Source organism: Bidens hawaiensis, unplaced genomic scaffold (genome assembly GCF_021521415.1).
Source record: "Bidens hawaiensis isolate Kalapana, Puna unplaced genomic scaffold, B.hawaiensis_p1.1 tig00035869_1, whole genome shotgun sequence".
NCBI lineage: Eukaryota > Viridiplantae > Streptophyta > Magnoliopsida > Asterales > Asteraceae > Bidens > Bidens hawaiensis.
Genome location: NW_027505385.1, coordinates 85,376 through 101,600, shown reverse-complemented (window position 1 = coordinate 101,600; position 16,225 = coordinate 85,376). Strand labels below are relative to the sequence as shown.

General features: G+C 35.3%; 1 protein-coding gene across 1 annotated transcript; it reads left to right on the top strand.

Moving 5' to 3' along the window:
* Nucleotides 1-1,286: 1,286 nt before the first annotated feature.
* LOC143612864 (casein kinase 1-like protein HD16) lies at nucleotides 1,287-7,298 on the top strand. The gene is made up of 16 exons (XM_077086737.1): nucleotides 1,287-1,521; nucleotides 1,827-1,958; nucleotides 2,032-2,105; nucleotides 2,176-2,245; nucleotides 2,324-2,379; nucleotides 2,460-2,531; nucleotides 2,613-2,707; nucleotides 2,788-2,854; nucleotides 2,939-3,068; nucleotides 3,739-3,957; nucleotides 4,074-4,207; nucleotides 5,240-5,414; nucleotides 5,520-5,610; nucleotides 5,684-5,841; nucleotides 6,800-6,988; nucleotides 7,074-7,298. Exons 1-16 carry the CDS (start codon nucleotides 1,429-1,431, stop codon nucleotides 7,131-7,133), a joined length of 1,815 nt encoding a protein of 604 aa, XP_076942852.1. The 5' UTR covers nucleotides 1,287-1,428; the 3' UTR covers nucleotides 7,134-7,298.
* The last annotated feature ends 8,927 nt before the right edge of the window (nucleotides 7,299-16,225 follow it).

Below are 16,225 nucleotides of genomic sequence, written 5' to 3'. Positions count from 1 at the left end.
CAAGCGTACCATGGAGTTATGTGATTTAAGGTACGACTATTTTCACTACCATTTGGTGACATAATTTAGTTAATATACTTTATACTGTATTTAACACTTCTCTTATTTCAGTGGCAATTGTGTGTATCTTACACTATGGGATCATTATGCATTTGAGCTTTCTAAGTATGTCGTTGATCATTTTGATGAAGCGCAGGCCATTATTGTACTGTAGTTTGGTAGGGTTAACTATTACACCGGGTCTAATGGTAAAGGTAAGTATGTCTATTGTTTTAAAAATAATTGAGGTTTAAATATATCATGTTAAACAGATTTTTTATTCAATAATATTAATTTTTGTAGAGAAAATGTATGTGTCCAATTCTTTTGGATCCAATGTTAGCCGTTTGTTCATAAACGACTTTTTATTTGAAGGTTAAATAGTTAACCGATTATGCAAACTATGAAAGTGATTATGATGATTATCCAGAAAGTTTGTTGTCCGATGATGAAGTAGAAGGTAATTTTTAAATGCTTTAGATATTGTTGATAGATTTAACAAATGTAGTATATTGTCAACATCTTTTTAGACTTCCTAATAAGTATATATATGAACTTTAGATTTGTTGGTTGTATATAACTTTATTAATGTTTATATGTTAGTAATTATTAAACATGTTGTTATGTTATGTTTATATTTAATTGAATATTCTGTTATTTTTAAAAATTTTCAGGTGTTTAGGAAATGGGAGTTTATGTTGGCATAATTTTTGAAAACTTTGACGATGTTTTAATATCAAAGAACATGGTTAGTTATTTTGTTAATGTCTTTTGGTGGTTCAGTTTAAATTAAATTATTGTAATTTTTAAGTTTGAAGCTAGAAACAATGTAAATTTATAACAGTTTGATACTAAACGATAAAGACGTATTATGTCAAGTTAAATGAATGTTTTAATTGATTATCTTTAGTGACATGTTATTTTACCGAGTACAGTAATAATAATAAAATAAGGTATAGTGGTGGAATTGCAAATGAATGCCTTCCTTCAAGACACCTCCTCCCTTTGGTTTGGTTTGTTCTGGAAATTTCTATATCTATAAGAAGAATACACCGCCACACACACCGTAAACATAACATAACATAAAACACCCCTCAAATCTCGACGCCAAAACCCTAATTTTTCGACATTTTCTCCCTCAGAATTGTTGTTCCTTTGAGTGAATTTCTTACATTTGAATTGAATTGATGGATAATGCCTCAATTGCGTCACAGAACACCACAACCAATTGTTGCTGTTGCTGTTGCTGTTGCTGATGATACAACCGAACCCAAACCACAACACAAGAATAATAATAATAACAATAATAAGAAGAAGAATGCTACTACTACTGTAAAACAACAACAACCATCACCACCAGAGATAAAGAATAATAATAATAATAATAATATGGATGATGATGAGTACGATAGCGCTGGCCCCACCGCCGATAAGGCTTTCGCTCCTGAAGATGAACCCTCCACCGCTCCTCTCCCTGAAAAGGTATAATACTTTATATAAGTTTGTCTTTCATCTGGGATTAGGAGGTTTTTACTTACTAATACTAATATTCAATTCAATGCCCTCTTGTTTCACTATTTTAATATACTATCTGTTTTTTCATGTACTTGTAGTTTGCTCTAGGAATTGTGGGTGTGTTCTCTTTGGTAAAAATATTGTTAAGTCTATGTATTGGTGCGATATGCTTAACTTGTTAATTAGTGAAAAAAAGGTTGTTTGTTTGTGTGATTATTAAATTTTAGCACTTGATTTTATCATATACTTAATCAGTTTTTCACTAAATACAGGTCCAGGTTGGTGGATCGCCAGCATATAAGATTGAGAGGAAACTTGGAAAGGGTGGATTTGGGCAAGTATATGTTGGACGCCGTATTAACGCCTCTGTTCCTCATGAAAGAACTGGTTCTGGAGCTGTAGAGGTATCGCATGGTATTTTGGTTGCATGCTGTCGGGATATGAATGTCATCTAATCTATCATCTATGATTTTATAGGTTGCATTGAAGTTTGAACACAGAAGCAGCAAAGGATGTAACTATGGACCACCATACGAATGGCAGGTTTACAAGTAAGCCTTTTCATCTGTTACTCATATTTTGACATTCTCCTATGATAATTGTTTGATTGGTGTTTTTCAGTGTTCTTGGTGGAAGTCATGGCGTGCCACGTATACATTTTAAAGGCAGGCAGGGTGATTACTACATAATGGTACGCTTTTGTCTATTGTGCTTTTGTATATGTATTTATATTTAAGTGAATAGTAGCTAATGTTGATGACGGTTGAAGGTCATGGATATGCTTGGCCCTAGCTTATGGGATGTCTGGAATAACAACTCACACACGTAAGTCCAATTTCATAGCGGCTCAAGTGCAACACAGGCAAACAACATTTAACTAATTTTTATCTGTTTTTCATGTTTAGGATGTCAATTGAAATGGTTGCATGCATAGCTATAGAAGCCATATCCATATTAGAGAAGATTCATTCCAGAGGGTAGCTTTAATTAACTGTTTTCTGAGTTATTTGTGATATTATATACACATGGTATATAATGTAATACTGGTGATTTTTCAGGTATGTACATGGTGATGTTAAACCTGAGAATTTCTTACTTGGTTCTCCAGGAACATCAGATGAGAAGAAACTGTTTCTTGTTGATCTCGGTTTAGGTATATTCTAAATTGTTCTTTTTGAGTTTTCTTACATCATAATATACAATGCTTCTAAAACATGTGCTTTATTTGTGCAGCCACCAGGTGGCGAGATTCATCATCTGGATTGCACATTGAATATGATCAACGGCCAGATGTGTTTAGGTATGTTGATGATGTTATTATGTAGGTTTTTCGTTAATAAATAATAATTATTTTTGTGTTGATATTAATATTATTATCTTGAAGGGGCACGGTTCGGTATGCGAGTGTACATGCTCATCTTGGTAGAACAGGAAGTCGGAGGGATGATTTGGAATCCCTTGCTTATACACTTGTATTTCTTCTTCGTGGTCGGTTACCATGGCAAGGATTTCAGGTTGGTTATCAATTTTGAATAGTTTTCAAATACATGTCTGCGTGTAGGCCTGTAGACAAACCGAATATTTAGTGAATCGTTTGGCAGGAAGTTTGTTTATGTTTGTTTATATAATAAACGAACAAAAATGAACAACTCTTTTGTTCATTTAGTTAATAGAACTAACATCGATACATGTTTTGTTCGTTCATTGATGCTCGTGAACATCCGTTTATTCAAGTTCGTTTATGTTCATTTATATTCGTTATTTTACGTTTATTTAAGCTGGTTCGTCTGCATTGTTAGTATTCTAAGATAATTTTTTTCAGCCCATTACAATTTACTTTAGTTTTAACAACTTTTTGGGCACAACACATTGCTGCTCACACATACTTTTAGTTGGTTATGTTCGTTTGTGTATATATGTGAACCATTTGTTTATAATGTTATGTAATGAACGAAAATAAATGGGCACGGACATGTTAATTTTCTTAATAAACAAACACAAACAAGAAAATTTTGTTTGTTTAATTGTTTGGGATCAATCAGTTGTTCAGTTATAATTAAACAAACGGACAAGAACATGCTTCATTTTTGTTCATTCAGTTAGTTTACTGGCCTGTCTGCGTGCGGTAGTGTGTTTTTATTTATAGCTATTTGGTGCATTTAGATGGTGGTTTAAAATGTGTAGGGTGAGAATAAAGGATTCCTTGTGTGCAAGAAGAAGATGGCGACTTCTCCCGAGACGCTTTGCAGCTTCTGTCCTGTCCCGTTTCGGAATTTTGTTGAATATGTTGTAAATCTGAAGTTTGATGAGGAACCTGATTATGCAAAATATGTTTCCCTTTTCGATGGGATTGTTGGTCCCAATCCGGATATTAGACCGATTAACACTGACGGTGCTCAGAAGGTATTTAACTATATATGTGTCAAAATTTGTTGCTTATGTTATATGACATTTGAACCTAAAATGTATTATGAACTCAATTGTTCTGTTTCTGACATGATTTTTGTATAATCTGTTAGCTCATTGGACACAAGCGGGGAAGATTGACAATGGAGCAAGAAGATGATGAACAACCGAAGAAGAAGATACGCATGGGGATGCCTGCAACGCAGTGGATAAGTGTATATAATGCTCGCCGCCCAATGAAGCAGAGGTACTGCATTACATAATTTTTTTCCTTTAAAATTTTTACTGGTGTGTTTGCATTTGATTTATTGGGTGAAAAACTTAAATGATATATGGGAATTAGGTCTGGCAATTGCCACCCACAAAGTTCGTTTATTTTGCGTACATAGCATACAAGGTTGTAAATGAGTTACTCAAGATCGGTTCACAAAAAGCTCGAATCAAGCTGAGCTTAAACGAGCTCAAGCCTAAAAGGAAGCTTGTATAATAAACGAGTCCAAGCCTGAGCTTCAGTTATCGAAGCTCGAGTCAGCTTGCGAGCGCCTAAACTAGCCAATTAGTTAAATGGTTTTTTATTTAATACTCCCTCCGTCCCATTTAAACGTCATGGGACCCAAAACACACAAATTAAGAAATGTTTGATCATTTTATTTTATGAGCTGTAAAATGACAATAATGTACAAGTTATTATGGCTAAAAACCATTTTTCTTCCTTGGCTAAAAAATGACATTTAATAGTAAGGGCACAATTGGAAATTGAATTTATATGTATGGAAATGACATTTAAATTGGGACAATCAAAAATGGAAAAATGGACATTTAAAATGGGACGGAGGGAGTATAATAAATATAAATTTATTAAATATTCGACATGAATTTATGAAAAGAATAACTAAATAGTATATATTAGGTTATATATGTGTGTGTGTATTTATATAAATTATTAATTAGTAAATAATAAACGAGCTGAGTTCGAGCTTGAAAGTTGATACACTACTCATGGGCTGAGCTCGAGCTTATAGAAATAGTGCTCGAAACGAGCCAAGCTGAAGCTTGAGTTTTCTGCAACTTAATTGATCTGACTTTAGGCTCGGCTTGCTTATACCCCTAGTAGCACCTTCTCCGTTTTCCTTATTTATAGATTGTTATTGCAATAATACAATATTGTGGTCATGTTTATACATCAATTGGTAATTGTTTTTCTACTGAAGTAAAAGGTTTTTATATTTTACATGTATTCCATCTCTCACATGAATATGCTTCCTATGTTGTGTTGTAGATATCACTATAACGTGTCAGAAGTGAGACTTGCTCAGCATATTCAAAAAGGAAATGAAGACGGATTACTCATCAGCAGTGTGGCTTCTTGCTCAAACCTATGGGCTATTATCATGGATGCAGGCACCGGATACACCTCTCAAGTTTACCAACTCTCTCCTGTATTTCTTAACAAGGTTCTTCATCTCATTTGTTACTTATAATTATGTGCTTTATATTTTATTTACATACTTGAGAAGACAACTAAGCGTTTTGTTTGTCTGTGTGTTATTAAATTAAAGGATTGGATTATGGAACAGTGGGATAAGAATTATTATATCAGTGCAATAGCAGGTTCCAACAACGGGAGCTCTTTGGTTGTAATGTCAAAGGGTAAGCGTGATTATATATTCGCTTATATATGTTACCTTACAGTGTTGAATCATATGTCTGTCCTGAAACGTAGGTACCCCGTATCTTCAACAGTCATATAAAGTTAGTGAATCATTTCCGTTCAAGTGGATAAATAAAAAATGGAAAGAAGGGTTCCATGTCACTGCTATGGGAACTGCAGGAAATAAATGGGCCATTGTTATGTCTCGTGGTGCTGGATTCTCTGAACAGGTGCCTATTTGCTGTTTGGATCATAAATTTAGAATTGTATTTGGATTAATTTCATTTATATCCTTATAAACTTGAAATATATACGCAACATTAATGAATTTTTACTTGATGGCCATTCTACCTTTTCCATTATATTTGTTTAAATCCTATTTTTTATTTTGATTTTGATCAACATTGACAATTGAACGAGGTATAATTACATGATAATCGAATGATAAAGATCTAATATTTTGTGAAACTATTGTTTACTGGTAAAAATTAAAACAAGTTAAAATAAATCATATCATTCATACCCAGTGGAATCCCACCAAATAACAAAGCTACAAGTAGGGTCTGGGGAGGGTGGGATGTAGGCACACCGTACCTCTATCCAATGGGATAGAGAGGTGGCTTCCAGAGAGACCATCGGCTCTAAAATACATATGTATTTTAATAATTACTAATACATAAATACTATATTTCATATATTATATATTTTTATCTATTTATAAAAATATATTTATAAAAATATATAATATATGAAAAGAAAATAACATAATGGTGTATTGACCAAAAGTAAGGTAAAGAGATGCCCCTAAGGTATTCCTTTCTCTCTAAAAATCATTAACTTTAATTCTACGCCTCCAAGAATTCCTATCCTCGACCATGTCCTCGGAGAGGTTTAAGTCTAGCAAATCATGTCTAATCCTCTCATCCCAAATCATGTCTAAAACAAGTTAAAATGGGTTAAAAATGTATTAGCCAAAAATGAAAAAATAATAAAATTTCAAGTTAAAGATGGGTTATGAAAATATGAAGTTTAGAAAAATAAGGGTTAAATGATAATTTTAAATTTGTTTTTAATGAATTAGGGATATATGATATTTTAACTACTTTGTTAGGGCATAATGATATTTTTAGTTTTGTAGGGGTATATATGAAATTACTCCATTATTGTTATTGTTATTGTTATTATCAGGTTGTGGAACTAGACTTTTTGTATCCAAGTGAAGGCATTCATAAAAGATGGGAAGCCGGGTATCGGATAACGGCAACTGCAGCTACATGGGACCAATCTGCTTTTGTTCTTAGTGTACCAAGAAGAAAACCCACAGATGAGACTCAGGAAACACTGCGGACTTCAGGTTTTCCTAGTACACATGTTAAGGTTAACTTGTTCTCTCTCTCTCAATAATAAGTTGGTCTAATGTATAATGCTTGATTTGTAATAACTTTGTGGTTTTGTTGTGCAGGAAAAGTGGGCAAAGAATTTGTACATTGCTTCTATGAGTTACGGTCGAACGGTCTCATGATCAGTTACAGTCATATATATCTAGACCAATAAACCGTTTTCAAGCGGAGGTCCATTTCTATTTGCCAAATAGTGGTAGTACGTAAAGTAATTTGGCTTTATTTTCTTTTAAATGGTTTAGATGATGGTTTGTAGTTGCATACGAAACTTGTGCATGTGTTTTTGAACGTGGTCGGGGGGCAGATGCTTTAATTAATGTTTGAATCGAGCTTTGATAGCTTTTCTTCCATGCTTTGTTTTCTGTATGTTGCATCTGATCCTAGTTTATAACGACGTCTCATCGGAACTTATACCTTGCAAAAACATGTAATGGGTTAGAATAGGTTTGAATGTTATTTTAGTTTAGGTTGGAATGGGTTTTGACAGGTGGATACTGCATTGTTTTAAATTAATGTGAATGTAGCAAACATGAAATGAGTTAGGCATTTAGCACTAACATCTCCTTCATCTTTTATTTATTAGTTACTAAAACCTTCCATTTTTAAGGGTGGATGTGGTGTGAGTTCGGTATCATGGAACGCTATCCCGCCTATCTGAGAGCCACATAAAATCAAGCATGCTCCCTTATCATTCCGTGAGTTAGAGATGCACAAATCGGGTTTTTCAAATATCCGGTTCCGGGTATAGAACCGGGTTTAGGTTTAACCGGGTATTGGCAATACCCGGCTAGGGTTCAGGTCAGAGTATTGTCTCTAAAATACTGTCACACCCTTAAATTTCGACTAATGGAGTTTTACCGCGAGACGTGTGACATCAGGATCTAGCTTATTTGTTATACCAAACATCCAATTCAAATTTTCAAAATATTTTTAAGTCTCAATCATGAAAACAAAAGCCAAACCATACAGTTTTAAGTTTTGCGGAAGCGTAAAGTAAATGGTTTAAAATAATAAACCCCGTGCTCAAACATGCGCAATCCATCAAATGTAAACAATGTGAAATAAAAATTCATGCGACAATTGTGACTCCTAACATATGCAATGCAACCCGCTCCTTAGCAAATCTAGCAACCTGGGCAAACATAAATACTCATGGGTCAACACGAGGTTGGTGAGTTCATAAGTTGTAAAACGGAAGTTATATTTATGTGGATTTAAAATATTATAAATTTAACAAAAGATGGGATTTATAAAACACCCATTAATGTTTTACAAGGATTACTTGTTTAATTACAAAACCACCATTTATATTTTTAATATTTAACAAAAGATCTGAGCCATCGGATATCTTATGCACTTCGAGCCTCCAAGCTCCTACTCTTAATTACCTGCAAAATGTTTAAAAATACGTCGGCAACACATGCTGGTGAATATGCTGACGCTAAAATATTTTTTTTTACTTGATTACCCCTCGAGACATAACTTAAGTCCGGCCCATCGTGGCTTAGGAATAATCAAGCTTTAAAACAAACACAATTATAAACTTAAGTCTCACACAAGACACCGCAACGTTCGACATTACTTAGGTAACATACGTATACACATGGCCAGTCTCACTCGGACGCCCCATCGTGGCGGATGTCATGACCAAGTGTGGTGCGGTGTGCCAACCGACTTTTTACCACTTATGTAAGGATCCAAACAAACGTACACGACAGCCTGAAGGCTAGCGATTACTTTTGTTTATAACATTTTAGAGACACATAGTCCCATGTAATTCTTTTTATTTATTTTTGACTCGATTAAACAAGTTTATAAAGTTTGACGCATTCACCTTTTCTTTTGGATCAGCTTCAATACACTGTCCGAGGGTATTTCCCTTTTCTTTGCTATCTCGCACCTATATACGAGCATAACCTTTTGTTAGTCGGATCTTTAATCCGGCTTAAGACGTCTAGTCTCTTTTATAATCGTTACCTCGATTATATTTTCTTTTCTTTACTTTAAAACCTTTAGTTAAAAAGTATTCTTTTTATTTCTCTCTTTTATAAGTTAAAACTCTTTCATTTAACTTATTTACTTTTCTTTTATAAGATAAACCTCTAGTTTAACTTATTTTACTTTTTTTTAAAACCATACGTTTCTTCTTCTTTAAGAAACGTATTCTTTCTTTTACTTAATATCTAAGAATAATTATATTAAACTTAAATAATATTTATAACAAAGAATTATATAATAATCACTTTTCTTTCTTTTCTTTTCTTTGTTATGATTTCTTTTGTTATCGAGGTATCGAGTATATCCTCGACTTAGGGTTTTAAACCTTTTAATAATTTATTATTATTTTATTCGGGCATTATGCCTACCTTGGTTGGCTTATAAAAACCCTACACTATCGAGCAACACTTCGACGCCGCTTCGTTTTCCAAAGTTTTTTTATCAACACCTTCTTTGACACGTTTATCGAGGCAAACCCATTCTTCGTCTCTTCTTGGCACGTACTTCAAGAGGATCGTCGGGTCGTCTCATGATGGCTCAAACTTAGAGATAACATCGTCGATACTTCAGTATTGATGGTTTAGTGGCACGAAATACGAGAAATCGGCCACGGAATTCGAGGAAAATTTGCACGTACTTAGAGGTAGTGAGAGAGAGTATATTTTAGATAGAGAAAGGAGCTGTGGATTGGTGTGAAGAGTGAGAGAGCCCAAGCCTTCAATTTATAGGCTGATCAGGGGTCCCATAGCGATACGCGATGGTCCCCTTGGTCACCCGTCGCGTATCACGACGTAGACCGGTGACTTGACCTATAGTATTGCCATGTGGCGACACGTGGCAGAGTTGATGCACGTGGCGGGCGTTGTGCCACGCGTGGACACGTGGCAGGCCACGTGTCACGCCTGTCAGACAACCCATCGCAATACGCGATGGGTTTTCCTTCTTATCCATTGCGTATCGCGATGGGTCCGGAAATCAGATTTTTCATTTAAACCCTAGAATTTAGAATTTGTCATTTTTGATCTTTTAACTTTTAAAACTTGGCATTTTTGATCCGAAACTTTCACGATGTTACATCCTCCCCACCTTGGAATAAATCTCGTCCTCGAGATTTGCTTTTTAGAACAAGTGGGGGTATTTTTTCTTCATTTCGGATTCAAGTTCCCAAGTGTGTTCGGGGCCTCTTCGTGAGTCCCACTTTACTTTCACAATTTTCAATGTTCGTCTCTTTAATTTCTTTGTTTTAGAATCTTCGATATGAATTGGTCGTTCTACGAATTTTAAATTTTCATTCATTTCAACGTCTTTTAAGGGCATAGACAAAGATTCGTCAGCTGGAAATTTGCGCATATTAGAGACATGGAATACATCGTGTATCCCGTTCATTTCCTCAGGTAGTCGCAAGCGGTATGCAACAGTACCAATTCGTTCAAGTACCTCGAAAGGTCGAACAAATCGAGGACTTAACTTTCCTTTCTTGCCGAAGCGAACGACGCCTTTCCATGGCGAAACTTTCAAAAGAACTTTATCACCGACGTTGAATTCTAACGGCTTATGAAGGGGTGCGTAACTCTTTTAGAGATCACGTGTCGTCTTAAGTCGTTCTTGGATTTGTAAGATTTTGTCGGTGGTTTCTTTGGCTATCTCCGGTCCAGACAATTGATTATATCCGGTTTCAGACCAGCACACGGGCGTTCTATATTTTCGCCCATACAATGATTTGAACAATGCGGCTTGTATACTCGTGTGATAGTTATTGTTATACGAGAATTCCATTAGGGGTAGATGGTCGTCCCAACTTCCACCTAAGTCTATCACGCAAGCACGGGGCATATCTTCAAGCCTTTGAATTGTCCTTTCGCTTTGACCATCAGTTTGTGGTTGATATGCGGTGCTAAGGTTTAATTTTGTGCCTAATGCTTGTTGGAAGCTCTTCCAGAAATGAGACGTGAATCAGCTGTCTTGATCAGAAATTATAGACATCGGTACTCCATACAAAGTAACGATGTTGTTCACATAGATACGCGCTAATCTATCCATCGAGTATGACTCGTTGATGGGTATAAAAATGTGCGGATTTTGTTAACCTATCGATTATAACCCAAATGGCATTATGTTGATAAGTTGTTTTCGGGAGTTTCGTGATAAAGTACATTGTTATTAACTCCCATTTCCAAATGGGAAGTTCGGGTTGCTGAAGCAATCCCAAGGGCTTTTGGTGTTCAGCCTTGACTTTCAAACATGTTAGACATTTCACAACATGCAAAGCGATGTCCTTTTTAATTCCATTCCACTGGTAGTTCGGCTTATGATTTTGGTACATCTCATCACTACCGGGGTGCATCATGTATTTGGACTTGTGAGATTCATTCATGATCTTTTCACACAAGTTCCCAATGATTGGTACCCAAATTCGGTTTCCCATTCTAAGTATACCATCGTCACCCTTGACTAGCGAGTCAATGGTGCCGTTACGTTTTTCGTCGGAGATCTTGTTTTCATTGATCGCTTGGAGTTGAGCGGATTTGATTTGTTCGATGAGATCAACTTGGAGTTCTAATCTTAACGCTCAGACTCTTTTAGCCTTTTTATGTTCTTTATGACTCAAGGCGTCGGCCACAATGTTGGCTTTACCTCGTAATAGAAGATCTCACAGTCGTAGTCATTCAGTGTTTCCATCCAGTAACTTTGGCGTATGTTAAGTTATTTTTGCTCGAATATGTGTTTCAAACTTTTATGGTCGGTATACACGATAATCTTACTCCATAGAGATAGTGCCTCCATATCTTTAAAGCAAATATTATGGCGCCTAACTCTAGATCATGAGTTGTGTAGTTTTTTCGTGCACCTTGAGTTGACGAGAGGCGTAAGCGATCACTTTCTTATGTTGCATTAGTACGCATCCTAAACCAGAATGAGACGTGTCACTAAAGGCAACAAAATCCTCGGTACCTTCTGGCAAAGCCAGTATAGGTGCTTGGGTGAGTTTTTGTTTAAGTATTTCGAACGCCTCTTGTTGTTTGGTTCCCCATTCATACTTGATGTTTTTACGAGTCAACGAGGTTAGGGGAACGGCCATACGAGAGAAGTTTTCTATAAACCTACGATAATAGCCAGCCAAACCTAAGAAACTTCGGATCTCGGTTGGCGACTTTGGGATCTCCCACTTAGAGATAGTTTCAATCTTAGCGGGATCCACTTGAATACCATTTACGTTTATGATGTGGCCAAGAAATTGCACTTCGTGTATCCAGAATTCGCATTTCGAGAATTTGGCTTACAACTTCTCAGTTCTAATTCTTTAATTCTTTAATTTCAGTTGGAGCTAGACGATACGGGGCTTTGGAGATTGGCGCATTACCGGGCAAAATCTCGATCCTAAACTCCACTTCATGATCGGGAAGGATTCCAGGAAGTTTGTCGGGAAAGATGTCACACCCCAACCTACGGCAGAAATGCCGGGGCGTGAACTGATTGCTCACAGCTTTTCAAAGGTTACTATCATGCATTATTAAAAGTGTCGGATGTCTATTAAATAAATTTCCAAACAACAATTATCCATACAAAATCCAAATACACAAGTGATGTGTTGTAAAACACACTTACTTTCCTTATCGTTTTATCATGTTTTAATTTCTTATTAGTTTAATTATTAAGAGTTTTGGATTGTTTTTGCTTAATTTTACAAAGTTGGATTGATTACTTATTATGCGAGCGAGTTTGAGTTATTGCAGGTATTATTATGCGCATGGTAGCTCTGATGGCGTTTTGGAACTGGTTCACCTGAGGTTGCGGCCGCGAATGAAATGCTATACGGTCGTTTGATTGATACACAACTGATGAAGAATCTGCATATAAACCAGGGGAGTAACCCGTTCTCTATTTTACATTTTGCTATTTTAAGTTTTAATTTTATTTTATTTCTTTTCCTTGTTCTCATCGAGGACGATTTCGTTCTACTTGTGGGGATGAGAATTTATTTATCTTAGTTGTAGAAAAAAAATTTTAAAAATTAAAATAATAAAAAATTGTTTTATTCTTTTGCTGAAAATTATGTCGGTTACTTAAGTTCGAGGGACATATACTTATATATGTTTGGTCCTGTTTTCTACATGTAGATGTATGGGATAGCCATTCACCCGAAAACTGAAAGTGGCTGGGGTGACTGAATATAAAAAAAAAATTAAAGAAAAATGTCCCTTGAAAATTTTTTTTGTTCTACGTTAAGCAGGGGATGATATTATTACCAATGTGCTAACGAACTCTCGGAACTTTTGAAATAAATAATATAATAATTAAAGAATGGATGGTTTGCATATCTGATTTGGGATGTGTCGGTAGGCCCAACTAGCTTTGATAGTCATCTTTAGCATGTTTTTTTATATATAATAATTTAAAAACGGTGAAACCGAATTTCGATACTTAGGGAGGATTACCATAATCTGAAACTTTGAGATGGTAAGAATTAAATGCACTCAAACCAGCACACACCACATGTCCATCTTTTTACGAGCTTAGAATTAGTTATATATTTTAGGGTGATATAAAAGATTGAAAAAAAAGTATGTTTTGAAAGTTTGTTATGTATTGTATTATAAGTTGTTCAAGAAAAGCAAAATGCTTGTGAAGAAAGTTATGTATTGTAAAATGCCGATGAAGCATTGTTTAAAGTTAGAAAACGAGGCCAAAGATGCACATACTAGACGGGACTTAGAGTTTACGTGTTACCTTGGGGATAGTGACTCTGAGGATACACTATTGGGGCTCGAAGGTTCTTAGTCAATAAATATGAAATTAAGAATTTATAGGACAAAGTCCAATAATATTTAGGAATAGCTAGTACGACCTCCACATGACCATTCATCTATCCAAATTTCACCGAGTGCATCTAATTAGTACTATCAACGAGTCCTTGGCTTATGGTGATTTGTCGAACCAGTTTGCTTCGACTCTAGTCTTCTAGCTCTCTTTGTCTAAGATGGGGTAAGTGTAGCCTTAATTTTTGGACTTAAAAAGTTTAATGCAAAAGGGGGGATTGATTAGCTGGTGGCTGGGTTTAAGTGGACAACAATATCAGCAATCGCGGTCAATATGTCAGGCTGTTTCTTGTGCTTTGAATGATAATAATCTGAGAGTTTGTTGTTTTTCACTTGGTTATGATCCTGTGTAGATTACTTTTTCACGGACAAAAAAGACTTAAGTGTGGGGATGTTTGATGTGTTGTAAAACACACTTACTTTCCTTATCGTTTTATCATGTTTTAATTGCTTATTAGTTTAATTATTAAGAGTTTTGGATTGTTTTTGCTTAATTTTACAAAGTTGGATTGATTACTTGTAGTTTTGTGTTTTAAGGAAAAAAAAGTAAAGTTTGGAGACTCCGGGGGCTTATTTGATCAACTTTTAATATTACAACTCAAGGCCCGACCCAAGCCCACAAGTTAGAAGCCTTACATGCATATTATATTAATTAAATAAAAAAAAAGAAAACCCCAACTTGGAAGACCTATTCCGATCGGAATTCCAGCAGGAAGGGAAAGAAAGAAAAACGTGCGTGGCGGCTAGGAGGCGGCTGGGAGAAGAAGAAGAAGACCAAGGACAGTTGTATACAACAGCTAGGGGCAATATACATCCATAAACTCAGCCATAATCATTAAGTAATCACTCATAAACTTTGTGTTTTTGTTCAAGATACTTAACTAGTTAATTTGATCTTTTACTTTGGATTGTTTTGCAAGTAACTTGAAGATTGACTTGTGTTTGATTGTTATTGAATCTTGAATGAGTTTATTTATGTTTATATTGATGTTTATGATGTTTAACTTAAGTATTAGCTGCTGTCCAAAGTTTATGTCAGGCTAAAGTAGTTAGTTCTACCTAGGTTAGATGATTATTGTTAGGTTTTAGTAAGTAAATTGGATTGTTGATGATCGTGACTTGAATTGTTAATGAAAAGTTTGGTTTAACATTAAATTAGGCTGTGCTTAGTGGCTGTGTTTTGATTAATAATAATCAGTTACCTCTTGCTTTGATTGATTGAATCGGTTTTGGTTAATTTTAGCTTGTTTGAACTCTTTACATTGTTTGCGGGGTGATCAACCGTAGGGTTTAAGTGGGTATATTAATTAGTTAAAATCAGCGGGTAGGCACCTTCTTAGAGACCGAGAGGTGATAGGAAGTAGGGTTGTCTCATAGCTTTTACTTTTAAGGATTAGGAACGCGCGAGAGCGGGTTCGGTTCTTGTCGGGTTTGGGTTTGTGAGCGATTAGTTGACCTAGTTTAAGTTAAACTAAATTGTTCCTCAATACTTGGTTGCGTAGTATTCGTCTTCATTAGGGTAGTGTGTCGGTAAGACCGAGAGGAGAGTCGACATTAGAGCACTTTAACAATTCGTTACCCGGTTAGTTCTTAAAATCAACTAAGTGTAGGTTAGGGTTTGTTAGTGAGACCGAGGGGTGATCTAGCTTTCTTGAGTGAACCTTAGTTGTGTCATCCTTAGATACCGGTGTTGTGAGATTCTACAATCCATTAGTTTATTATACCTTCAATAGGATTCTTACCTAGGTAGGCATTTTCTCCATTGATAAATCTTATTCTCAAACTTTCGTCTAGTTTTGTTAAGTTTAGTCAATTAAGTTAGTTAAAGTAAGTTAGATTAAATAGTTAATAATTAAAAATCATTTAAAATATATTATTCTTAGGCGAGTCTTGTTTAGGGTTAAGTATTAAGTACGTTTTCACGTGTCCTTGTGTTTGACACTCGGACTTCCTTAGGTCTATACTATTAGTGATCGGTACACTTGCCGGTTGTGTGTGGATTCGTTAGGATTTTCGTTTATAAATTTAAAGCTTATTTGTAAGTTATTTAAAAAGGGCATTCATTAAACACGCATCAACAAGTACATATATCAATCAATAACAATATGTCTCATTAAGTTTTCTTCTAGCATAAATCCTTAAGTGATCTTGTACTTCACATCAAACGACTACATGCATATGCGTTGAAAATAGAATGGTTTTGTCAACACAAGGTTGAGTGGTCAACACACCAGTTTAAATGTTCATAAAGAAAATAAGTATTTGCAACAAGTCATATGAGAATAACAAATTAACCAAATGAGCAAGTATAACTGAGATTTCGAGAAGCACAAAGCGCTATAACGACTGGCGTATGATTATACTATTCTGAGATTATGTTGGACCTCTCCGAATGCGAA

Bases quoted from the DNA above. Each gene is read 5' to 3' on its own strand.
- LOC143612864 (XM_077086737.1), top strand. From the start codon at position 1,429: ATGGATGATGATGAGTACGATAGCGCTGGCCCCACCGCCGATAAGGCT. The intron at 3,958-4,073 runs GTATTTAACTAT...ATAATCTGTTAG, and splicing joins ACACTGACGGTGCTCAGAAG to CTCATTGGACACAAGCGGGG. The intron at 5,611-5,683 runs GTAAGCGTGATT...CCTGAAACGTAG, and splicing joins TTTGGTTGTAATGTCAAAGG to GTACCCCGTATCTTCAACAG.